The sequence below is a fragment of the Episyrphus balteatus genome, chromosome 1 (assembly GCF_945859705.1).
Source record: "Episyrphus balteatus chromosome 1, idEpiBalt1.1, whole genome shotgun sequence".
In the NCBI taxonomy this organism is placed as follows: domain Eukaryota; kingdom Metazoa; phylum Arthropoda; class Insecta; order Diptera; family Syrphidae; genus Episyrphus; species Episyrphus balteatus.
In genome coordinates this window covers 74,689,059-74,716,629 of record NC_079134.1, presented here as the reverse complement: position 1 = coordinate 74,716,629, position 27,571 = coordinate 74,689,059, and the positions used below count along the sequence as shown (strand labels likewise).

Sequence of the window (27,571 nt, the reverse complement as noted above, 5' to 3'; positions counted from 1 at the left end):
TAAAAGTTAAACTCTTTCATAATTTCCAGTGCGAAACAGAGCTAACACAAAATGCTCACCTTTTTACTTACTCAATAGGACAAGTATTGGTTTCGTGTCAAAAAAAATTTCGAGATTTTAATCAAAACTAACATTACGATGATAGAGAAGTCCAAAAAAGTGGGTTTCGTCATGATGTCCGTCGGTCTGTGCGTCGGTGCGTCCATCTGTACAAGTAGCTACAGCCTAAACGGGTGAACGTATTTTCTTGAAATTTGGTATACCTAGATCTTTTTTTCGTAATTTCCAAGGTTGTTTTTTTTTTTTGTTTTTTAATATCTCGCTTAGAACGTATAGCTCCCATACAAAATTTTCGAGTTATTGCAATTTTCTCGAAGACGGCTCTCACGCTTTTGATTAATTTTTGCATACGTAATATTCAAAGCAATTGCAATAAAACTGCATTTTTATTTTTTCTCAAAAAAAGTCAAATAACAAAAAAAATTTGTATTTAACAAAAATTTAGTTTCCATGTCGGCTCTTCCTCTACATAAACCAAATTTCTTATTAATTTATAAGAGGCAGCTCTTATAATCTACAAGTAGACTAACATAAAAGTGCTTTGAACTGCAAGAGCAAGTACGTGAGATCCCGGTCGTGCATTTTATTTCTTCAGTAATTTCAATGCAAGACAGAGATTATCCAAAATAGTCTCATAAATCACACCGATTTTCTCATTTTGAAAAAAAAATCTATGTAAAACAGAGACATTCCAAAATAATCCAATTCAAACAATTTTTGGTTCCAATGCAAAACAAATACAAAACGATAAACCAAAATACATAGTTCTGGTTTTTTCTCTGAATGTTTCAATGCAAAAGAGAGATAATTGAAAAAAGATTTTTCTTTTCTTATTATTTATATTATTTAAACAAATTTAAAAAAATAAATTTATTAAAAATACAAAATAAACATAATGGTTCTTGTAATAAAGCTTTGACATAATGGAAATTGCTGTCGCATGGAAAGATATAGGAGAAAGTTTACAGTCAGTATTTTCAAGAAGCGTTTTCTCGAAATGGAGTTTTTTGAGTTCTCGCTCTTTTGCACTGAGGGTGCGATATTTAAACTTTCATTTTTAAGCGTTATAATATTGACAGTTTGGATTGAAATTTTTTTGTAGACCACGAAAACTAATAATTTTTGTAAAAGTTAAAAACATTTTTTGAAATATTTTACTGAACTTCGGAAAAAGGGGTTAAAAATTAGATTTTTCAAATTTAGACATGATGTACAATTTATTTAACAGTGACATTTAATAAAAAAAAAAAAAAAACAATTATTTCAGCTGAATTGAGTTAAATATTAAGCCAAGGATATGGACACTATAGAGGTGAAAAGACAAAATTTCAGCTGCTGAAGATTTATCCTGTTCTGGGTGCAGGTTAAATTTGTATCTTTAGAGAATACATTTTTTGATTAAAGGGGTTTTGTGTATTTTTGTTAATAAAGCCTAGAACGCAGCTGAAGCGGAAGGAACAATGTTTAAGTCTCCAAAATCGACAACGAAAATGCTAACGAAAAAATATCATCGGGTATTCTGTCAAAGTCAAAATAAAAAATCCAAATAAAAAATTAAAATTAAAAACCTAGAAAAAACAACCGAAATAATTTCTAACACAAAAAAAATGAGTTAAAAGTGAAAAAACTGTTTTAGGAATAAAAAAAAATGCACAGGACAGTAAAAAGTAAGTAACAAATGAGCGAACACTCTCCAAATTTTCACTTAAACTGCGAACTGAAAAACGAAAAGCAAAACGAAATTTTTCGTTCAAGATGTATGGAAAATTTCGATTCGCTTCAGCTACGTACATATACCTACTAGGCTTTAATGTTCAAAACTTTTAATAAACAAAGAAATTTGTAAAAAATAATACAAGAATGTTGACTAAACATAAAATTCAAAGCACAACGCGTTTTGGGAGTTTGAAAATTGTAAAGACTAAAGCCTAGTACGCAGCTGAAGCGAAACGAAATTTTCCATACAAAATTTGGTTAATGAAATCTTGAACGAAATTAAATTTGTTTTGTTTTTGCTATAAAACTTATTTTCTGATGTTTTTTCTTAATTTTTTAATTTTTACTTTTATTTTTTTTTTTTGAATTTTCTATAATACCCGATGGTATTTTTTCGTTAACATGTTCGCTCTTGACTTTGGACACTTCAAAATTTTGCGTTTCGTTTCAGCTGCGTACTAGGCTTTACTAATGTTTTTAACACCATTAAATCTTTTATTTTGCAGCTTAAGAAAACTTTTAAGCCACTACCAAAATGTATCCATTTAATATTCAACATGTGCGGATGTCAAAAATTTTGTCTTTAGACAAACAGCCTAAAAGACAAGATCATCAATTTTTGGTTATTTCTAAATATGTTTTACAAACCATCAGTGAGAGAAAAGTCCATTTGTCATTTAACTGCTGTTTAAACCATTGATTGTATCTATGTAGAAGTAGATATGCAGTATTTTTTTTTTTATGATATTTTTCTATACAGTTTTTGTATAAGGTTTAGGAAGGCTTCTAAACATTTTTTTGCTCGCTTACGCTCGCATGTAAAAAAAATTTTGCTCCGTCTCAGCTTACCCCTCCCGAAGAGAAATCCTAGCTACGGCTATTGATTGTACGGCAAAAATCGACTCGTGAAAAGTCGGCATAAGTGAAAACATAAGTGGTGTCAAGAAAATGAATATCTAAAAATAATTGACTTTAATGTGAATTTCAGATTTTGAGTTATGGAACTGTTCCGAAAACGCTTCTTGGGTATTGGATAGAATAATATAGAAATTAATTTTTTTTGCCAAAACAAATGTAAATTAATATGTATAAAATGCCTGCACATCAAATTTCCTTCTCCATGATTTTGACACATACATTTAAATTTTTTTATATTGAAGTTTGTATGCAGGGCTACCTTCGTAGATTTTCAAAAAGAGGATTTTGATCAAAAAGAGGGTGCAATAAAAAAATGTGAAAATATAATAAGTTAAGTACGACAGTCACGAGATACTTCATTAACACAAACCTTTTAACACAATTTCCTAAAATTAAATTTGTATGAACAAAATAGGAATGATATAAAAACATTACCTATGTATGTATAATTTTTTCAAGAAAAATCATAATATTTATTAAAAATAACCTTATAACAATCAAATCAGCGATAAACAACAATAACGTATGTATATTTTTTTTTTCAATTGAGTTGTTATAATTGAAAGTGGCATAAGTCATATTTTCCTTGATTTTCAAAAAAAATGTCGATTTTTTTAATCAAACGTACAAATTTTAAGAAAGAGGAAAAAGAGGAACCAAAATATCAAAAAGAGGGATTTTTTGACAGTTTTTAAAAAGTGGAGGGAAAGTGGATTGGTTGAAAAAAATTGGAAAAACGCCTCTTTGGAGGCGCAAAGGTAGCCCTGTTTGTATGTTAATAAATAATTACTTACCTCACATTAGAAAGGGGACCAATGATGTCCTCGGTAAACTTCTCTGTAGTTGAATCACGAAGAGATCGCCACCCTCGTATTTTCTTCAGTTGATTTTGTTGAAGTTTCGTAAAATCATTTCTTGAGTTTGCTTTAATAAAAGACTTTGATGAATTCACTTGAATGCTAAAAATAAATTGGAAAAGATCGATTTTTCTTTTTTTAAGTAAAATTTTTGTATTGTTTAAATTTAATATTCAATCAAATAATAGGATTTTATTATATAGGCTGTCCGACACCTACCGCTACAGACGATAATCATGAGCTCCTGGTGTACTAATTTTATTTTGAAAAACAAGTGGAACTATCAGTTTCTCTTTGCATCTTGCGTTAAGAAAAAGTGTAATTTGTTTAAGACTTGCCTACGATGACTGCTCTGTGTACCGATCTACTTAACAGCCATGAAAATGTCTTGTGAGGTATTTGCGGTGCATCTTTTCATTTAACTTCTACTTTTCTTAAAAATAATGAAATAAAAATCATTAAATCCAGCTCAATTATTATCTGGAAGTATGAAATTTGTTCTAAAATTGATCTATGTTCTATGATTAAAAAGCTCTATGACTGTGTTGCACTTTTACATGGTTCTGATTTTATTAAAAAAAATCTAGTTCAAGTGTTAATACGTAATACCTACTACTGTGAAGAAAAACATGAAAGAAAATAAAAACAATAATGTTAGTAGAGATGTGCGTAGTTCTACAAAAGGTCAACGCCTTTCAAAAAGTTAAAACTAATTTGCCTTTTAGCAAAACGAATGTGCAGTCCTCTATTACACCAAATCGTTTCTCTTTCGGTAAAGTGAATACAACTCCCTTACCCTCCCCAGTAGTGCCAACTAAACCTTCTTATAAAAAATGCCAACGATAACTCCAAACAGTGGCGTAGATAGGGGGGGGGGGGGGGGATCAGGGGGATATACCCCCCCCCCCCATTGATTGGGATCGATAATTGTACAACATAACCAGTCATGAACAAATAAGTTAAAGAAACACACTCTGAAAAAAAAACGCTATGGATTTCGAGTTTTTGATAAGCTTAAAGGTTATAAATATGGTTTACCAACTCTCGTTGCCATTAAGTCGGAGTTTCAAAGAGTGAATTTAGACTTGGTCCAAGCTTTGGATCTCGCCAAAGATTTAAGGGATCAACTAAAAATTAAACGGGCAGAAGACGACTCATTTTCGAAAGTGTTTCTAGATTCCAAAAAAAAAATAACTGAAGTCCTTGACATAGGCTTCAAACATAAGAGAATAGTGAAGCGACAAAAGAATCGTTTGAACCCTTCGGTTCAAAGTACAGAAAAGAATATTTTCGTGTTACTGTTTTCAACCTTTTTCTCGATTTCTAAATAATGGGCCTTGAAGTAAAATTTAGAAACCATGAAAACATACTAGAAAGGATTTTGGTTCTTTCCAAGAATTCTTCGTCTGAAATAGACAAAGCAGCTAAAGAATTTAATGAAACTGTTGAGTTTTGCCAAACATTTGGCTGCAGGACAATCTTCTATTCTTCCACCGAGAAAACAAGACCACGTAAAATAGAACAAAAACAATAAGATTTCCTTATGGTTTTCATCCAAGAAGGAAATATTATTTTAACAATCGGGTTTTCCTTATTGTTTTAAAATATGCACTTGTAGGGTCTTACCAAGAAAAAAAATACGATCATGGTCGGGGATCGAACTGAAGACCTTAACTCTCTAGTCGCACATCTGCCACCTATACCAACTCACTATAGAAATATTGGTCACAATTTGTATTCTAGTGCCAAGTTGAAAAATTTGAAATTATGAAATTTTTACTAAATTTCAAAAAGATTTTCTCCATTAAAATAATATTTAATAATTAATTGCTGATTTTAATAAGGTTTCTTCATAAAACAGTTCAATAAGAAAATCTGTTAGTTTTTAGGTGGTCCTGGTCATATTTTTCTCTGTGTGAAGAATTAAAAACTCAGAAAAGATATTTTATCAGAAGGAATAATACTTCCTCTATGAACTCATTGAAAGCCCTCGATAGCTGCCCTAAAGAAAGTTTTCCTAGTACCCTTATATATTTTATTAAAGATATAAGTTACACTGCTGGTTTCAACGTCAACCACCGAAAGAACTTTCTCCAATTTAAAGAGAATAAAAACAATACGAAGAAACATTATTAAAACTTAAAAAAAATTTGCGAACTAAATCCATCCCCCTCCTTAGCGAAAAGCTATCTACGCCACTGACTCCAAATATTACAATATCCCATCATCAACAACAACAACAACTTCCAACTTTTCTTCCAATTCTACACAAGAGCAAGAAGCACAGATAGAAAACATAGTGCGATTATGATGATGATGACGACCATAAACAAAAAATACCAAGACTGGAAACTTTCGTACGTCTTTCCCCCCAAAACCCTTTCCCTTCAAGCAAGAAAACTGAGTTCAACAAAGACACTCCGCCCTCAGAACGCGAAAAAAGGGGTTGCACTCACACACTTGCAACTTTTTGTGTATGAACACAAAAGTCGAAGGAGAAGCGTGGTGAAAAATGAGAAAAGGAAAAGAAAGACAAGGCCAACAAGAGCCAAAGCGTCATTTTGTTATTTTTTGTTGAAGTGTTTGGTCGCGTCGTGTCTCGTGTCGTGTCTCGTGTCGTTGTTTGTATAATGTTAGTTTATTAATTATAAACAATTTTATTAAATTATAAACAATATGGAAAACAAAAAAGGTATGTTTTATATATCGCTCAAAGTGTTTGGGTTAAAATGTTGTTTCTTCTTGTGTTGTAGATGAAGAACAATCTAGAAGGTGAAACATGCGATTGGGAATTAAAAAAAACACCAACAACAGCAGCAGCATCAAATGAAATAAAATAAAAAAAAAGTTATTGTATTTTATATTGTATTTATTGTGAAAATTTCGTTTGCCAAAATAAAATAAAAAATAAAACAGTTTCAGTGAAAAAAAAATAAATCTTGTTCTTTTTTTGGTCGCAAATGCGAAATGTCATCCCTTTCTTATTCCTCTTTCTGGTAGGTTTTCGCTGCTCCGGCTCAGGTCCGCCTTCGGCTCCGTTTTCTCGGAATGGAGATTTTCACCACACCAATACATATGCAATCGACTTCGCGGTGATTATAATTTCCATACTAATTTGAGCCGCCTTCGGACCAGTTTCTGATCCGAAGTCGGACTCAGCTCCGCCTCAGGCGGAGCGGATTCGGACCGAGGTCGGACCTGTTTGCTTGAAGGGTTTGTGTACAGTGCTGTCTGTGAATATATGTGAAAGCCACCACGTTGGTAAATGACGTTAACACGCACACATTTATAGATTCACGACATTCGCCACACATCGGACACGAACACAACGATAGGTTCACGACATTCACCACACCTCGCAGCTTGTAGGCAAACGTCAGTTGGCCGCCGAGTTTCCAGTCTTGGTATTTTTTGTTTATGATGACGACGACGAAGAAAAAGATGCCGCTTATGACGAAGCCAAAAGCTTAGTCGCACGAAGTGAAATAAATTCTACTTCTCTAATTACTAGAGACTAGGGAAAGACGATTTAGCAAAAGATTCCACTGCACATGCTAGTATCACAAATAATTATATACAGATATCTCATCTTCATAGAAAAAAAGTGACATATGAAACTGAAAATCACCACTTTGAAGAGCTTTTAAAAAAGCTCTTTTCAATACAAAATTTGAGAAATTTTAAAATGCTTTTATTTCTCTTTGGAATTTTGATTATTTATTCTCTGATTCTCTTTTACGTGGTCTTTGAGAGTGATGTCGTTTTCTATTGACGAATCTCAGAATGAGATTTGTGAATTTGACAGCTGAAAGGGGGGGTGAAGAGGGGAAATAGTGGACAAATCTCAGATTTCATGATCTATTTGCGTCTGGAGATTCAAAAAAATGACAAAAAAATGAATCTGAGATTCAAGAATATGATTCTGGATTTTTATCAAGATTCACGCATACAAACACACGCACTTTCACACACACTCCTCTGTTTGATATTTGTCTGAACATTTGTTGTTGTTTTATTTTTTTTATACGCACAGATTTCGCACACAATTACAAAACTAGATTTCATATTCTATTTGCAGTGGAAAATCTGAGAATTTTACACAAAAATCTCAAAAGTCAATAGAAAACGACATGAGTATCATGTGTTTTCACGGCTCTGCCTCAGACAGAGCGAGAAGATCTTTTTGTATGGATAGAAAAGAAAAAAAAAATCATGCTCATAACGGTCTTGACCATAAACAAAAAATACCAAGACTGGAAACTCGGCGGTCAACTGACGTTTGCCTACAAGCTGCGAGGTGTGGTGAATGTCGTGAACCTATCGTTGTGTTCGTGTTCGATGTGTGGTGAATGTCTTGAATCTATAAATGTGTGCGTTTTAACGTCATTAACCAACGTGGTGGCTTTCACATATATTCACAGACAGCACTGTACACAAAAGGGTTTTGGGAGGAAAGACGTACGAAAGTTTCCAGTCTTGGTATTTTTTGTTTATGGTCTTGACTCTTGAGTTGGAATCGTTATTTTTCTGTATCTCTGAAATTTGTTCTTGTATTCTTGTTGTGTTTTTGCATTGCAAAATCGCGCTTTAACTGTTTCTTTTTTAAGGCGGGATTTTTGGAAGAAAAATAGAGCTGTGTGTGTGCAGATGGATTGTGAACGTATTGAAAAATAAAAACCTGAGCAATAAATGCATTTTTTTCTCTAATGTTTTTTTCATAAGTTAGGTTCAGGTTGAGATGAGGAATAAAAATATGAGGTGATCTGTGGTGTTGCAATATTGTTTGGCAATTAAAAAAATGGAAAGGCAAACAGAAAATCGTCGTATTTGAAGTATAAGAGCACAAAAGCAAATAGTACTCAGATACGATTACAACTCAAGACCGTTGTGCACATTATGTGTTTTTTTTTTTTCTGTCCATAGAAGTAGACCTTGTAGCTCGAGTATCGAGTCTTCCTGGCGCACGTTTTTTGTTTCTTTCTATCAAAAGAATATACGGTTGACGCTGGTCAGTCTGCCTCAACGAGAACGATTCATTAAAAAAACAACACAAAAAACTTACTCAGTAGTTCAGTACCTACTCACAAAAGATCTATCAGAAGAGAAAGAAAGAATAAGGAATATGTACTAGTATCTACATACAAGTTATCGAAGTTGAGACAACTCGATTCAAAAAAAACACAACTGCTTTGGTGGACTAACAAAAAGTGAATTTATTATTTCTTTTACTTCTATTTATAAAATATACAAAAAGATGAAATGACAAAAGCTTGAATAATTTCTAAGAAATTGCAAAATTAACAAATAAAATATTATAAGAATATGTTTTTCATAACAAATAACAAATATGATATTTTTGATAATAAAATAAACAAAATGATGAATTGACAAAAGGTTGATTAATGTAAATGTTTTAATTTCTAAGAAATTGCAAAATTAACAAATAATAATATTAGGTGTCTGCATTGTTAGCAACGGAAGTTGGGTAGGAATGTAAATGGGAATGGGAATGGGAATGTGTCGTGTTAACTCCCCCTTTCTTGTATCTGCGTCTCGTAGATTAGATTTTTAGAGTAATTTGTTCTATTGAATTAATTTGGGAGTTTGGGTCAACTACTGGGATGTTTAATTTTAAAGGTTCAAATGAGGAAAGTTGGAGTTTTTTCTTGTTTTTTTTGACTGTTTTTTCAGAAAGATAAACAGAATTAAGTTCATTGTTGCCCCTATGAGCAGAATAGTTAGGTTTGAAGTTAGGAAAAGTTTACTATTTGAAGAAATAAAGGAAAGTTTTTCTACGTTGTCTAGATGAAGTTTGTGTAGGTATTGCAGGTCGAGTTTTATTTCCCCTTCGGTGAGGTTATTTTGAAGTAAGGGAGGTAGTATATGATATGTTTTACTCTCCCAGTTGCTATACTTTATGTTATCGATTTCGATAGATTCGTTGAAAAAATTTATAAGGAATGAACCGTTCAGGTTACGGAAATGTCTGCCGTATGTTATATTACCGACATAATTTGTAAGAAATAAAGTGCTTTCATTGATGAGTTCTATTATTGGCCTATTTTCATAATTAAAGTCACACTTAACTTTTTCGCCATTTAATAGTTTCAGTACACAATCATCTTTGTTGAGCTTTTGAAGTTGTGATCTTTTACAAAGGATAGTTTCCTCGATTTCTAAACATTTCCCTATTATACCAAACTGGAGATGTTCTGAAATAAATAAATTCGAAAAACTTAAATGAATTCTCTTATTATTCTTTACTGTGGGTTTAACAATAATATTATTAAATGTCGTATCTTCATTTTGGGTTAAACAAATGACGTAGAGAAGAACAGATTTTTTTACAAGCATCATTGGTTCAGCGTACTCAATGGCTTGAAGCTCGTTTTTAAATGGAAGCGATTCCATTTTAGAAAGGATATCGGAAATTTCGATTTTGCTCAGTAAATTAGAGTTAACAATTCCTCTTTTTGCAAGTTGCCCTGCCAGAACTATTTCTCCTATTTCCTCTTTTAAAAGGCTAAGCTTGTTAAAAATAATCTGTTCATATTTTTCTGTGATATTAGTATTAATTTTGTCGATTATTTTGTTGTATTTGTCAATTAATGTGTCTGTTACTTTGGTTAAATACTTGTTAATATGATATTGTCTGTTGTTGTTGGTGGAGAGCTTGTTGTTTTCGAAGACGATTTTGTCCCAATCCGTCGCATCGGGATTACCTGCTAGCCACTTCCAAGCGGAACCTATCCAGTTTATTGCCCGTTTTTCTCTGTTGTGGGTCTTATCTTGGAGTTGCTCTAATAGGTTTCCTATTTTCGTTTTTTGTAGTTCTATTTGCGGTAGGAAAAGGCTGTTTTTAGGAATATAATGGTTGATGTCCGTATTAATTTTACTAATGACTTCTTCGAACATTGTAAGATTAATAAAATGAATGATTTTATAGTTTCCTGTGGTCATTTTTCCGTTTCCTTGTTTGATTGCGACGAGTGGACTTTGGTATTCGTAGATATTGACTATTGCTCCCACACAGAGGATGCAGTTTAATCTGTAATAGAAGGTATGTTTTTAAGGTGCGATTTATGAATTCGTTTTCCGTTGGTTGTTGTTATTGTTACTTTATTATCTAATCCTACAATTTCTTTATGGTAAACTGGTTTATCTTTGCTTTTTATTTGTTTGTCTCTTTTAAAGACAGTTTCACCATGTTTATAGTTTTCTGGTGGTGACCTTTTTTTGTTATGCCTATTAAGTTGGTTTTTTTGGTTATGAATGATTTCGTATTTAAGATCTGTATTAACTATATTTTTAAAATCAAGTAGGTTCTGGTAATTAATTCTTTGTGACCGTCCGAAAAAAATATCGGCAGGTTTTCTCTTGGTTACCGAATGGATTGAGTTATTGTATCTATCTGTAGCAATGTTAACAATTTCCTTAACAGTTAAGTCTGGAAATTCTTGTTGAAGACATCTTATTATTTCAATAATAGTTGAGTGTACTCTTTCTATTGTTCCGTTAACTTCGCTTTTTTGTGGAGGGGCTAGGTAAACGTTTATGCCAAGACCTTCAATATAATTTAGAACTATTGGACTTATAAAACTGCTTTCATTGTCTGTTACTAAAATCTTAGGAGCAGTGAAGAAATGAATCAATTTTATTATTCTATTCCGGATGTGTAAAGCGGATTTGTTTTTGATATGGAAAAATTTCGTAAATTTGGAGAATTTATCTACACAGGTTATGAATTTTTCTTTTTTAAATTCTATGATGTCCATGTGTAGAATTTCGGTTGGATACGATGGAATAGGGGTGGGCTGAAGATGAGGTTTAGGGGGGTGACGATCGTATTTGTTCGAGCGACAAACGTTACAGGAATTAACGAAATTTTTAATTAATTTAGTCATTTGAGGGAAGTAATATTTTTCAAGAATTTGGTTTTTATTTTCGATATAATTTCTATGAGCTCGTTTATGTTCTTCTTGTATTATGTTAAATTTATTTTCTTCCTTATTTATATCTGTGACTATTCTTTGTGTAATTCTTATTTTATATTGGCTAAATGAGGCTTTATAAATTTCTTGTAAAAGTGGAATGAATTTTTCTGGAATTTTGATACCATTAAGTATATTAGGATTTAATTTTTCCTTTAAGAATTTTGTAAGAGTTTCTTCGTCATAAGAGTGCAGCTTGATATAATGTCTTTGATATTTTGGGTGAGGTTCTTCGTAGCATGTCATTTCATTGCCTTCGGAAAAGATAAGTTGGTTTCTAAAAACGTTAATAGGTGCTTCGCAGTGCGGTATAAGATCACTACTATCTTCTTCAGCACTGTGTTGAGTTCCAGAGGATGAAGTTATAATATTAAGCACGGGGAGTCGCGACAGTGCGTCTGCGACGACATTTGATCGTCCAGGCTTATAGACAAGAATACCACCATACTCCTCTATTCTTGACTTCCATCTTTTTAGTTTTGCGTTAGTATTGCGATTACTCAGCGCGAACGTTAGCGGCTGATGGTCTGTAAAGATTTTTATGTTTTTGGCTCCGTAAAGATATGTTCTTAATTTATCGAGGGACCATATTATCGCTAGCATCTCCTTTTCGATAGTTTACCCCTCTTCTGTCTCGGTTAGAGATCTAGATATAAATGTAATGGGTCTTTCTTTCCCGATTTCGCCTTGCGAGAGGACAGCTCCGATGGCGTAGTTGGAGGCATCGGTTGTAAGAATAAAAGGTTTCTCAAAATTGGGGAATATAAGAATATCCGAAGATATAAGCATGTCCTTGAGGCATTTAAATGCGTTTAACGCTTGATCGTCAAGATGGACTTCGACTTTTTTCGACTGATTTGCTTTAATTTGGGCATTTTCGCCTCTTGTTATATTGGTTAAAGGTTTTGCTAATTTAGCGTAATCTTTAATAAACTTCCTATAGTAGGACGCGAGACCTAAAAAGCTTTTAAGTTCTTTAAGATTTTTTGGGGGTGGAATCTTTTGGATTGCGTCGTTGATCATGCGTTGGAATATAGCGGGTGCGTTTTTTAACCCGAATGGCAGACGAGTAAACTCATATTTGCCATTTGCCGTTGAAAATGCAGTCTTTGCTATGTCACTTTCTTTCATCTTAATCTGGTGAAAGCCAGACGTAAGATCAAGGGTCGTAAAGTATTTACTTTCCCCTAAACTTGCAAGAGTATTTGTTATGTCCGGAATCGGATAAGCATCTGCAATTGTTATTGCATTCAGTCGTTTGAAGTCAATAACAAGCCTATATTGCCTTTCGCCTGCAGAGTTGGGTTTCTTTGGAACAATCCAAAGTGGAGAATTGAAAGGACTTTTAGATGGTCTTATAACACCATCAGAAAGCATTTTGCTGATTTGAGCTTCGACTTCTGCTCTTAGGTTAGCGGGGTAAGGGTATGATTTTGTGTATATAGGTTCGGATGAAGTAGTTCGTATTTCAGCACGAACGCTGGTATCTATTGTACCACTGTCTGAGATTGGTCCGAAAAGTTTTTCATATTTGCATAAAAGGTTTTGAATATAATTTTCAGGGTTTATATCAGTTTGAATATTATTTACTTCTTTTGATTGTTTTTCTTTGAGATTAATTTTAATGTTTGGGGCTAAAATGAGCATATTGTTTTTTCTGTCTATTACAGCCTCTAATTGTTTTAGGGTATCATCACCAATAATCCCGTCAAATGATTTAAGTCCTGGAAGGACAAAAAAGTCAAAAGAGGTACTATTGCCGATAGGTTTAAAAAATTGGGCACTAATTTTACGATTTATTTGTAGTTGTCCGGTAGCGGATTGTATTTTGAATGGAGAAGTGACTGGTTTACAATTGTAAGCAATTCTTTCAGATACAAAGTTTTTGTTAGCTCCAGTATCTATCAAGAATTTTAATACTTCACCATCTCTAGTAACATACTCTAGGTATGGTACGCTAGAGAGGCTTCCGTTGTAAAATTTAGCTCTGCTAAATCGTTATTATTGCCATCGTTATCCCAAGTTTCTTGGTATGCTTTGAAATATTCCTCGTTCAATGGATCCTCTTCGTCTTCATCTATAGTGTCTTGATCTGCGATAACGTTTGTTGCAAAGAGACGTTGTTGCTTCCTCGGAAGATTATCAGATCCATTAAATCTTTTTGGCATTATATTATTTTCAGGTCGGTTCATATAGTTGATTTGACGACTTTGAATAGATTTGTCCACGTCCATAGGCTGTAGGGGTTTTGGATTAGTTGGTCTAGGAGGGGGTGAGCTGTTCCATGTTGGTCTTGGAGGAGGTGAGCTATTCCATATTGGTTTTACATAATGCTGGTTGTTATTCATTTGGTTCATAGGAGCAGTAATATTGTTGTTAAAATTTTTCTTATATATTGAAAAGTTTCTAAAGTTAAGGTTTTGAAATTCTAAACAAGAGGTATAAGCCTCTGGAAGGGTTTGAGGTTTCTGAATCATTAGCATTTTTGATACGTCACCATTGAGACCTCGGACAAAAATGTCTAAAGCTCTGTTCCTATAATTCTCTGTCAGGGCCGTTATGGTCTCCTGAGAATAATCTTCCGTTTTGATTTTGTTTATAAGAAGGGACAATTGATGGTTGACCCGCGCATAAAATTCGTCGATGGTTTTATTCGCTTGGGTCATTCTATTTAGTTCGTGTTCTAAAGTTCTAGAATCACGTTTGTCAGCGTAGTGCAGTGACAGACATTTTTTAATTGTCTGCCAATCTTCGTCAAATATATTATAAGATATGAGGGCGGCATCGGCCGGGCCTCTTACTTTTTGCCTAATATGTTGTAATATTGCCCTGTAGATAGGTTTATTCTTAACGATTTGGTAATCGTTTAGTATGGACTCAGAGCCGGTTTTAGGGGGGGGGGGCAGCCTGGGCCGTTGCCCAGGGGCGCAAGAATTGAGGGGCGCCGCAGGCGCCCCGAACTTTTACAAAAGTTATATAAATAACGAAGTCTTTCCAATCGATGTTTTATCATCTTTAACATTCACAAAGGCGCCCCAATATTTTTTCTATTTTACATTTTCAACGGCGCTCGTATTGTTTGTCCTAAACTTTTTGAAGAATGAAGGCGCCCCCCAATTTTGGGTTAATTTATTTGGCTTCCGGAAGGACAATGGTGTCCAAAATCTTCGTTCATCTTTGAAGAACAAGGCGCCCCAATTTCTTTTGAAAGACTAAAGCAATCCTAATATTCCTCCTACCAATTTAATTTTTGAAAAGGTGCCCTTATAATAATGAATAAGGAAAGAGAAGGGAGACGGACAGAATCCCGAAATTAAAAATCCAGAAAGCCCAAAATCCAGAATACCCTAAATTCCGAAAACCCAAAAACACAAAATCCCGAAAACCCACAATCCCAAAATCCCGAAAAAAACAAAATCCAGAAATGCCAAAAATTGACAGCTTCTCCATTTCTCATAAAAACTACGTTTGTCATAAAAACTACGTTTTTTGTGAGAATAAAAAAATAGGTCTGTTCGTTGTTCCCCCCTCCAGGGCACTCTAAGTCATTTCAATTAACTGTGAAAAAATCAGAGTTTCTCGGGTTTTCATTTTACATCGAACACCTCAGAGCTTTAGTTTCATCAGCGAACATCGAACACAGAGGAAATAACTCTGGTTGAAAAAGGAGCTACAAAAAACGCTTGACAACGAATTCGGAGCGATCCAGAGTGCCCTAGAGCTTACAACGAACAAACCTTATACTTAGAAAGGTATGTTGTTTTCGATTAGCCGCCCGGAAGCGCCTGGAATCATTAAGAAGCGTGCTGCAAGTTTTTTATTCTCCTAGTGAAAAAACAAAAACAAAATATTTGATTTTTCACCAATACAGATATTAAATTTTAGAATTGGGTGGAAGCGATTCAAAGCTTTTTATTGGATTTCAGAATGAGTGAATCATTGAGTGATTCCAATCGAAAACGACATTAATGTACCTAGTTGAAAAAGTTTTTGAAAAAATATTGTTCAAATAAAACCAACTGTACCTAATCTTTAAATGTGTTTAAACAAAAAAGTCAGAGATAAAGGTAGTCTTGTCAATTCAGCCTAAATGACATGAATAACACAAGTCAACACGAAATATGTGCTTGGGTTGTGACTATGAAATTATGATAGATATATTGATACTCATTTGGAAAACATTTTTCTTTTTATTTTTAATTTGCTGTTGAGGTCAGCAGAGCAATTTCCAGTATTCAAGAAAATCTGTCTTTTACAAAAATTGTCGGACGTTATTTTGGCAAAAACTCGAGAACGTCTTAACCGATTTGGCTGATTTTTGTTTTGTTTTCTTCATTTTAATGCTATTTCATATTCATATTCAGAAAAATTAAAAAAAGAAGAAAATTAAGAAGAAAAAAGAAAAATTATATCGAAATTATCGTTTTGTTCGAATTTTTGTCAAATGGGAGCTAGAGGCATTATTTGATACCTTCTTTTTTCAATATTTATGGTAAAAGTAAATCACTCTGATGGTATTTTTAATCTACAAAAATAACTGTATCCAAACTGTAGCCAAACTAATTCATACTGAAATTCTTTATTTATTGAAACATTAAATTAATTTGTTTGCATAGTATTTTTATTATTTTGTTGCATATACAGGGTGTCTAGAAAATAATGGATCAAACGAAACTTAATATCTCTCAGAATTTGGTAGCTTTTTCAGCCCAAATCCTTACGGTTTTCGATTAAATATGCAGTTCTTTAGAAATTTCCCTACTTTGCAACAGTATTTTGCTTCCTCTGCCCATAATTGATTTTTGTTTTTTACAATTCTTTCAATAAAACATTGCTTAATAATAAGAAACAATTAATTAATAAAAATATTTTTTATTTCATAAGCCATTTTTCTGCAAATTAATTAACAGTTTCAAGTTTCGTAAAAACTCAATTTCTTACTTTTATTTCAGAGCAACAAGACGAAAAAAATTTGTATTGTGTGACTCTGGTTTATTATTTTTAAAACTTATCCCAGTATTGCAGTTTTTAAAAAAGTATAAAAGTTTCCAAAGTTGAAGTTAAATCCAAAAAACAGGGTTTTTCAGAGCAAAAAACCCTTGTATTCATCATTACTTTTTTCCTATAATTTAAGTCGAATAAAGTGCTTTAGTAAAAATTTAGACCTTTCAATTATCTACATTTTATACCTTAACAGTTTTTTTGTACAATGCACGGTTCTTGCACTATAGCTCATAAAACTCGAGTTAGACTCACAGGGTATGAAAATTGTATTTTTGCTCCCAACACTACAAAAGCAAATCTTAGGAGGGGAAAGGGTGATTATCTATTGTTTTTGTTTACCATGAACCCAAAAAGTGCAAATTAAACCCAAGCACAAAAAATATTTTTATTTTTGTCGACCTGTGTAATTAATTTTTTTTTTAAGTTAACCTTTTTAAGTTAATACACTGCACATTTTTAATAAATGCATTAACAAGTATATGAGAGGTAAGACATAATCTGCTATTGCTTTTTTTCGTGATTTTAAAAAATTGTTTTTAGATGAATTTTTTTTTAGAGGCGCCACTTGCAATCTTGCCCAGGGGCGCCGGTAGTGCTTAAACCGGCACTGTATGGACTCCACATTGTGGATCCAAGAAACGTACTGTACTGCATTGCCATCAAAAATTTGAAGGTCTCTTACGCAGTCAGGTAATTTTCTTATATCTTGAAGGTCCTGTTCAGTTTTGGGAATTGGTGAAGTGGTAGTATTGGAAGGATTTTGAGGAGGTGTAATCCTACTTTCGAGCTGGTGTACACGATTGTTCACCAATTTAATTTGCTCGATATTTTGGTTTACAGCACCAACCAGCTGTTTAATTTGTTCGGATAATTCTTCGAGTGTGACAGGCATTTTGGAAAGGAACGATAAAAAATGGGTGGGATTGGATTTTTTGTATTAAATTGGTTAGGATTTTTTGGAAAAATTTTTTTTGTTTTTACAGTATTTTTATATGATTAAGATTTTTATAAGATTAACTTTTTCTTGGAATTCAATTGTATAAATATAGTAGTCAAATAATAATAAAAATTATATAAAAATAAAGGTATTTAATAAGTTTTCCTATCAAAATTTATATTTAATAGCTATGATAATTTATTTTAAATTTTGTTCTTTAATTGTGTTGTTCTTACAGCATAATTTGCATCATTGGGGTTCCGGTTTTCTCCTTTTTGCGTCAGCTACTAGGGTGCGGTTTCTTCTGTTTAGTCCCACGGTTTGAATGCAACAAAGTTTTTTGTATAGGTACACTGTGCTTTTTCGCACTACACTACACTTTATTGTGCGGTTCTTATGTTTTACGCACTAGGTCTTGAAATTTAAAATCCGTTTATTGAGTACGTGGTTCTTATGTTACAACGTACTTTCACTTTGCTCGGTTTTTATTTTACGCACTTGATTGAGAGTTTTTAATTCTTTATAGTGCTTAGATGAATTCGAACTTTCACTTCACGCGGTTCTTATGTATCGCGGTGCTACTGTTCGGCTGTGTTTAATTTTTACGCACTTAATTTAGAGTTTTTAATTCTTTGTAGTGCTTTACGTCAAACTTTCACTTTACGCGGTTCTTGTGTAACGCGGTGCTACTTGTTCGGCTGTGTTAAGCTTTTATTTTTCTGCCGGGTACGCGGTTCTTATGTTACGCGATGTACTTAATGCGGTTCTTATGTAACGCACTTAGAAATCTGCTCGGCTTTCTTTAAGCTTTTGTGTTTTAAATTTTAATTAATTTTTTTGCCGGGTACGCGGTTCTTATGTAACGCGATGTACTTAATGCGGTTCTTATGTTACGCACTAATAAGCTGCTCGGGCGCCAGTTATCGAAGTTGAGACAACTCGATTCAAAAAAAACACAACTGCTTTGGTGGACTAACAAAAAGTGACTTTATTATTTCTTTTACTTCTATTTATAAAATATACAAAAAGATGAATTGACAAAAGCTTGAATAATTTCTAAGAAATTGCAAAATTAACAAATAAAATATTATAAGAATATGTTTTTCATAACAAATAACAAATATGATATTTTTGATAATAAAATAAACAAAATGATGAATTGACAAAAGGTTGATTAATGTAAATGTTTTAATTTCTAAGAAATTGCAAAATTAACAAATAATAATATTAGGTGTCTGCATTGTTAGCAACGGAAGTTGGGTAGGAATGTAAATGGGAATGGGAATGGGAATGTGTCGTGTTAACTTACATATTTGGGTTGGTTTTTTGTTTTTGTTTGTTTGTTTTTTTTGCAATTTAGTTTTGTTTTTGTTTCCTTGGATGGCGCGATTGAGTAATTGTGTGTAGGTATGCAAAAGGATTGTGAATGCATTTTAAGAAAATAGGTAGGTATACCTAGTACTACCTACCTGATCAATGAATGAAATTTTGTTCTTTAATATTTTTTCATAGGATAGGTTAGGGTTAGGAATATACAAATGAGATCTGGTTTTGGGATATTTTTTTGGAAATCAAGGAAAAAAGAATGCATGCACAGTTTTATTTGTTTGCGCATTGATTTGGTTTGTGTTTTTTTTGTCTTGTTGAACTGGGGTGTGAAATCATGTATCTAATTAGGTAGGTGAAACAGGTCGGACTGGGGCAAAAAGGCCCGGGTGGCAAAATGAAAAAGAGGCACCGCTGCATACAAAAAAAATTACAATACTACAAACATTTCTCGAAGAAGAAAAGAGATATTTAAAAGATTTAACGGATTTAGAAAGACAAGATTTAGTTCTTTTAGAAACCGTTACAAATTTATTTATAACAAATAAACAAATGCTAAGAAATAACCTCGAAAACTGATAAAAAGCGGCATTTTCGATATTCTAACGGGATTATCTCAAAAACGTGATGTGATAAAATTTTTTTGACTTCGGATTCGAGCTCAGCACCCAAAAAACCTATAGAAAAGTATATCTTGGTGTCTGTCACAAGAACCTTGTAAATTCCTCCTTTATTTAGTTCTTTTATTTTTCATGTTTTGAAGATAAACGAAAGGAATTACACATTCTATTTTTATTGTTGTTTCGTTTGTGTAGAGTTAAGAAAATTACCTACTAATTTAACAATAAAATTATTTAGTGGAGTAACTGTAGCTAAAAAATGTTGTAAAGGGCGGAAACAGATCCGATATTCATGATCTTTTCTTACAAACGTCGGTAATTTAAAAATACTCTTATCTCTATGAAAAATTGCTTGAAAAATTGCACTGCTTCCGTTTTGCTTTTAAAATTTAAATTACTTAAGACTTCAATTTATGTTTTGTTGGTTTTTTTCAAAAAAAAAAAAAATCCTAAATGATATGAAAAGATTGCCTGAGTTATTTGAAGACATTATTAAAGCCGCAGAAGCAATTTTCTAACAAATTGACAAATTTCAAAATCAAGTATAAGGAAACTGAAAGCAGTGTATTTGAGAAACTGGTCCCCAAGCTCAGAATTTTGAACTTATCTTTCATTTCTTTTAATATTTAGTAGGTATAGAAGAACGGTCACATAGTGAGCAATTACAGTGAAATTTAAACCCATAAAATTGTGAAAATTATTATTAGATACTTAAACCATAAACAATGATTTAGTTACTTCACTAATCAATTTAATTCAGATGATAATTTATTACATAACATTAATTGATTCTGCATCAGCTACTAAGTACATTAATCAACAGTATTTTTTTCGCGCAATATTCTTATATTATATGCATACAAGAGTGATTTATACAGGGTGATTCAGGAGTAATGTGCCAAAAAGCTAGAGCGTGTAGGTTAGGTCGAGACAAGAAAAACATCGTATGGGAGGGAGGGTCTATTCCCCTTCGTTTAGCGGGGAGGGGCAATTTAAAAAAAAATTGACTTATTTTGGAAAAAAAATTATTAAAAATCAAAGGTTATACTAATAATAACGTGTTACACCTTTTTGTAAAGCCAAAACCCTAGTCTTTTACAAATATTTTAAACAAAGCCATTTTAATGCACAGTTTTTGAAAAATTAATTTTTATAATAAAAATTTTGAAAAGAAAAGAATCCATGGGCAGCGAGCACCCCAGACATAGTAAGAAAAATTCTCAGGTAAGTTTTCAGGTGTTATCAATGAAAAAAGTTGATCAATTCAGGATTAATCCAATACGGTATCACTTTATTGTAACCTTAATTAAGTCTTAATGTTTAAAAAATATTTGACGAATGGTTAATGTTTCATAAATTAATTTATCAACAAGTCCAGCCATGTTAAAACAAAAAATAAAGAGGTTTTTTAGAAAAAAGTAGTTTTGGTTTTTTGTTAATTTTCGAAAATCACAAAATATTTTTCAATTTGGTTTTTTGTTTTTGCTTACAAAACTAAATTAGTACTTAATTATATGAAATTTTGAAAAAAATTACTTTGAAATTTTTTTTTTTCAAAATTTTTATTTTAAAAATGAATTTTTCAAAAACTGTGCCATAAAATCGCTTTCTAAAAAATGTTTGTAAAAGACTAGGGTTTTGGCTTTTCAAAAAGGTGTAACACGTTATTGTGTTACACCACCCCCCCCCCCCCCCTCCCATACAATTTTTTTCTTGTCTCGACCTAACCTACACGCTCTAGCTTTTTGGCACATTATTCCTGAATCACCCTGTATAATTGAATATGAATAAAAAAAAAGTTTCAAAAAAATTCAAAAATTTTTGAGAAACGCGACCTTTTCTATAAAAGGTTTAAAAGGTCCTAAAGCAAATTTTCCCTCTACGGAATCACTCTTAGTTACCAAATTTCAAGTAGGAAAATCGCTACAGATCGAGATAGATCGCTTTTTGTTATCTCGAGTTCGATTTTTTTTACGAATTCTTAACTTTTCCGTAAATCGTAAACCGCAAGTAAAAAAATAAAAGAATATTTTTTGAAAAAAAAAAAAATTTATTGAAAAAAAAAAACGTTTATTGCAACTGAAAAAAATTGCATCAATACAAAAAATTGTATGAGGTACAACAGAAAAATATTTTCATTAAAAAAATAATTATTGCAATTAAAATTGTAAGAAGTTCGACGAATATTAAAAATGAACTATTTATTGCCCACACCCCCACACTTTGCATTGATTTGTTTTTTCTATGGAGAATTTTATGGCAATAGGTACAATTAATAAGGCAAAATATTGTTTTTGTCAATAAAGATGGTGCAATGGCATTTTTTAATGCGAAACAATATCAAGTTGCAGTAAATATTTGTTTTAAAAAAGATTTTTTTACAACCCTGCTTTTTTTTCTTTGCTTCCATCAAAAAAATAAAGTTCATCTAAGAACTTGCTAACCTACCTATCCATCTACCAAAATTTTCACAGATTTAAGCGACGCATACACACCGGAGCGAACACACAAGTATCTTGTCTATGGGCCGGCCGCCTTATGCACGCAGACGTCATGTGCATGTCGCCCAACGACATCGGCTTAATGTATAAGCAGATACGCACACTATGCTCATGTTCATATTTCACTAACACTCTGCACCTCATATGTATGTCTATATGTCTACACACAATTGAACAATCTGATCGGTGCCCAGTGCCCATTTTTTTTTTTTTTTTTTTTTTTTTTTTGACGGGAGGAAATCTTCAAAAGACACTTGGCAGTATTCGACACCAAGTAGTGTGGGACTCTTAACCACTAAAACCACCTCTTTATCAGGACCAATCTTGAGAGATCGACATCAGATTTTTCTTTCTTAACTTTGTAAAATCACTTTGGGGGAAGTTTAAACTTTTAATACTTTCCCATGTCTTTTTAGACCATAAGCTCATGAGGCTTGGTTCTTCTTAATCTTCGAACATGGTTTCTTGTATTCAAGACGGACACCATTTCAGAATTGGTATGACTTTGCAGTCTCTGATTATGCGATACAGCGTATTTTTTAACAACTTCTGTAACCGTTTCTATTTGTAAGTCACGATGTAGATCGCTATTTCTTATGTACCAAGGTGCATTAACTATCCCACGAAGGACTTTGTTTTGGAATTTTTGGATGATTTCGATATTTGTTATCTTTGTACAGCCCCATAATTGGATACCATAGGTCCAAACAGGCTTTAGTACTTGATTATACAGCATTATTTTGTTTTGGGTTGATAAATCAGAGTTGTTACCAAGTAACCAGTACATTTTTCTATATTTCAAGTTTAGTTCTTCTCTTTTCTTTTTGATGTGCTCTTTCCACTTTAGCTTTGCATCCAAAGTCATTCCAAGGTATTTGGCCGTATTGGCGTAAGGTACAGCTTGATTATTAATGAATATTGGAATATTGTTTATCTTTTTATTTGTAAAGTTTATATGTGAAGATTTTGTTTCATTGAGCTTGATACGCCATTTTTCGGTCCAATCTCTGACTGTGTCGACGGCATATTGCAGCTTTACTGCTCCCCTAGAGACACATTTGTCGGGTACCAAAATTGCGGTATCATCTGCAAAAGTAGCCATTATGGTGTGATTCCCAACTGGGATATCCCTTGTGTACAGTAAATACAGGGTAGGACCTAGGACACTTCCTTGTGGTACACCGGCTTCTATTTTCTTCAATTCCGAATATTCTTGATCGTACCTTACTCTAAACAATCGGTCTGAGATGTACGATTTTAATATTTCATAGTACTGTCTGGGAAGATCCCTTTGCAGTTTGTACTCAAGTCCCTCATGCCAAACCTTGTCAAAGGCTTGAGCAACATCTAAGAAAATAGCTGAACATACTTGTTTTTCTTCTAATGCTTTTTCTATTACATCCGTTATTCTATGAACTTGGTCTATCGTGGAATGTTTATTTCTAAAGCCAAACTGATGATTTGGGATTAACCTTCTTTCTTCTATAATTTTGCTAAGTCTCTTCAGAAGCAGTTTTTCAAAAACTTTTGCCATAATTGGTATAAGCGATATTGGTCTGTAAGACGCCACTTCTGTAGGTGGCTTACCTTGCTTGGGTATGACAATAACTTCAGCAATTTTCCAATGGTGTGGGACATACCGTTTCTTAAGGCATGCATTTATTATATATTGGAGTTTTATGAAGGCTTTCAAAGGCATTTCTTTCATAACCTGAGCAGTAATAAGATCGTAACCTGGTGATTTTTTATTTGATAGTTGATGTAAACACATACTTTTTATTTCTTTTAATCTTACAATTGGTATTTCACTTTCATCTATCTTATCAACAAGCTGTAAGCTATTTTCAGCCGCGTTTGCTGGGTATGGCTTAAAAACATTCGCAAGATGCTCCGCGAAAAGGTTAGCTTTTTCTTTTGGGTTACCGATCCATTTCCCATCTTGAGATTTCAAGGGAGAGTTTAGTAACTGCGGTCTTTTCAGGCGCTTGGCTGCTTTCCATAGCGAAAAATCGGTTGAAGCATCAGTCGTTAAATTCTTTAGGAATGTACTGAGTGAATCGTTTTTGAATTTATAAATTTGTTTTTTAAGATTGTTGCTTATACGGTTAAACGTTGTTTTATCATCTGGAAATCTAGTATTTTGCCATTTTCTTCGAGCTCTTCTTTTCTCTATTATCAACTCTCTTATCTCTAAAGGATATTTTATTTCATTTTGTCTTCTATTAGAAAATGTTGGAGTACTTTCTTCAGCGGCCTGTTGCACATCAGCAATAAATTGTTCCACTTCATGGTCAATTTGCTCGATTGTATCCATGGGAGATCTTAAATTTATAAAACTTAAAAGCCTTTCTCTAAAATCACTCCAGTTTGTTTTCTTATTTACAAGCTTTGGATTACTTTTTTCTATTACTTCCGATTCACTTAGTATTAGAATCACTGGAGTATGATCTGATGACAAGTCATAATTACCTTCGACACTAATGTGATTTCGTTTGATTCCTTTAGCTACGAAAAAGTCAATAAGGTCTGGTATTTTGTTAGTATCGGAAGGCCAGTAAGTAGGCGACCTGGAGGAATAGAATTCGCAATTGTATTTACGGCCTGCTTGGAAAAGTCTTTTGCCTTTTGTTGATATAAGTCTTGAACCCCAATGAGTGTGTTTCGCATTGAAGTCTCCACCAACAAGAAAGTTATGCCCAAGAAGATTTAATAGATCTGTATAGTCATCTTCTGTCGGGGAGCGCCTTGGTGGGCAGTATATAGCTGCTATCTTAAACTCTTTCTTTTTCATACCGATACTAATAGTTGTTACTTGCATATTTTCATTAGTAAGCTTGGTTTCTTCATAATGTTTTAAGCTTTCTTTTATAAGAATCGCCGATCCACCTCTTGCCTTGTCAGCTGGATGTGGAGCGTGGTAACATGAATAGTTTTCTATTACATTATCTAGACTTTGCCCATTGGAGAAGTGCCCATGAAATCTCAAAATCAGCCGACACTCTCTTATAAAATATTTTCAATTACAAACAGTTTATGTACATATCGCCGGCGTAAAGCAAAATTGTTCTTAGTCCTTAAGGAATCCTATGTACTTAGAACAATTTTGCTTTAAGCCGACGATATATACCTATTTGAAATATTTCACAGCAGCTGATTGCTTAGAAAGTCAAAGACGAATTGAAATCACGTCTATCTACCCACTTTTTTTATTTTCGCGGGAGAGTGAGTAAGGTCATGGTCGTAAGAGATCCTTTTTATTGTTCTCTTTTTAAATTAAAAAAAAAGCTTTTTTGTCGGCTGAAAAATTCTCTTCTCCTTTTTGATTCCAATTTAAAAAGCTCTTGTCGGCTGAAACGTGTCGGCTGGAAAAAATTTTGATGACAATTTTTTTCTATGGGATGCGATATCTGTATATAATTGTCTAAGTATGTAAGATCCATTACGTTTAAGAGCATTGAATAATTGCAGGTTGTGTAGAGAGGGTGTACCGTCACATAAACGGCTCAACGTTTATCAATTGGTGGATAACTTTCACATTTGTAAAGATAATCATTACCCTAATTTTTTTTCAAGAAAAAATCTTAGTTTTTGAGAACTTAAGGGAAAAAAGTAAAATGAAGAACAAAATTTTACTTGAAAAAAAAATTTACCTACCTATATAAGTTGTTATTTCCAAAAAATTAAAAATTAAAAATCCTTTTTGAAAATTTTTTTTTGATACCTTAAAACTTTTTATAACTATTTTTTTTATAACTGTAGGTATAGTAGAGAAATAAAAATCAATACATACTATGAACATTTTTTTTTGTTTTGTTTTTATTTAAAAGAAACTGCCGATTCGTGGCAAAACTGGCGCGAATGTGAAGTGAAACAAATTGTATGGAGTGCGAATGATCTGCGAATTCAGTAATAGCAAATAAGTTGAACAGAATGTCGGTCGTGCAGGGTCTGCTACCGACATTCGTTCATCTTCCTATCGTCGAATTCACTAATAGCACAAATAATTATATACAGATGTCTCATCTTCATAGAAAGAAGTGACATATGAAACTGAAAATCACCACTTTGAAGAGCTTTTAAAAAAGCTCTTTTCAATGAAAAATTTGAGAAAATTTAAAATGCTTTTTTTCTCTTTGGAATTTTGATTCTTTATTCTCTGATTCTCTTTTAAAGCTGAAACACAATCACGCTTTGCCGTCGATTTTGACAACTGCGAAAATTTCAACTATAGGAAATCTGTGTATCCTCACACAATGACGCTTTTCTTACGTACGCTTTTTTTGACAAACGTAAGGAAACGTAAGAAAGCGAGCAAAAGTTCAACCAGACTGAACTTTTGCTCGCTTTCTGACATTTAACAGACATAGTTACAGTCACCCACATTATTATTGCGCCAAATGTGAATAAAAAAAAATAAATTATTGCAAAACTATGTGTGTTTTTTAATTTCTCTATATATATTTTGCACAAAAAAACGACATCGAGATATTTTAAATCAAAACAATTTACGTAGGTATTAAAAACAAAAAAAATTTAATGATGTTTTAGACTGAGTTTTATTGTTAAAAACAATATATTTTGATTGGTTTTGTTTTTATAACTATAGGATTAAAGAATAAACAAATTTCTATGCATTTTTTAAACACATTAATATCCTTTTTCATTTTTCCACAATTAAATCAAGATAAAGACTTGGCCCAATAATTTTGTGAGTGACTGTGTTTTTTTTATTTGACAGCAGATTTTATGTTGCAATCAGCTGTTCAAAGTCAAAGTGACAGAAGCGCGCTTTGAGGATTTCTCAACGTAACGCAACGAAGCGACGCCCTGAAGCGTGATTGTGTTTCAGCTTTTACGTGGCCTTTGAGATTGAGTATCATCTATCATGTCATCATGTGTTTTCACGGCTCTCGCTCAGACAGAGCGAGAAGATCTTTTTGTATGGATAGAAAAGAAAAAAAAATCATGGGCATAACCATAAACAAAAAATACCAAGACTGGAAACTTTCGTACGTCTTTCCTCCCAAAACCCTTTTGTGAACAGTGCTGTCTGTGAATATATGTGAAATCCACCACGTTGGTCAATGACGTTAACACGCACACATTTATAGATTCACGACATTCACCACACATCGAACACGAACACAACGATAGGTTCACGACATTCACCACACCTCGCAGCTTGTAGGCAAACGTCAGTTGACCGCCGAGTTTCCAGTCTTGGTATTTTTTGTTTATGGACATAACCATAAACAAAAAATACCAAGACTGGAAACATTCGTACGTCTTTCCTCCCAAAACCCTTTTGTGAACAGTGCTGTCTGTGAATATATGTGAAAGCCACCACGTTGGTAAATGACGTTAACACGCACACATTTATAGATTCACGACATTCACCACACATCGAACACGAACACAACGATAGGTTCACGACATTCACCACACCTCGCAGCTTGTAGGCAAACGTCAGTTGACCGCCGAGTTTCCAGTCTTGGTATTTTTTGTTTATGGGCATAACCATAAACAAAAAATACCAAGACTGGAAACATTCGTACGTCTTTCCTCCCAAAACCCTTTTGTGAACAGTGCTGTCTGTGAATATATGTGAAAGCCACCACGTTGGTAAATGACGTTAACACGC

General features: G+C 33.1%; 1 protein-coding gene across 5 annotated transcripts in view; it reads right to left on the bottom strand.

Moving 5' to 3' along the window:
* LOC129905198 (nitric oxide synthase) overlaps nt 1-27,571 on the bottom strand; it is an 822,682-nt gene that overhangs the window by 114,031 nt on the left and 681,080 nt on the right. For all 5 annotated transcript variants that reach the window (XM_055980616.1, XM_055980618.1, XM_055980617.1 and 2 more), the window contains one exon: nt 3,489-3,653. In XM_055980616.1, coding sequence (XP_055836591.1) covers nt 3,489-3,653 — 165 coding nt within the window. The remainder of the gene's footprint in view (nt 1-3,488; nt 3,654-27,571) is intronic.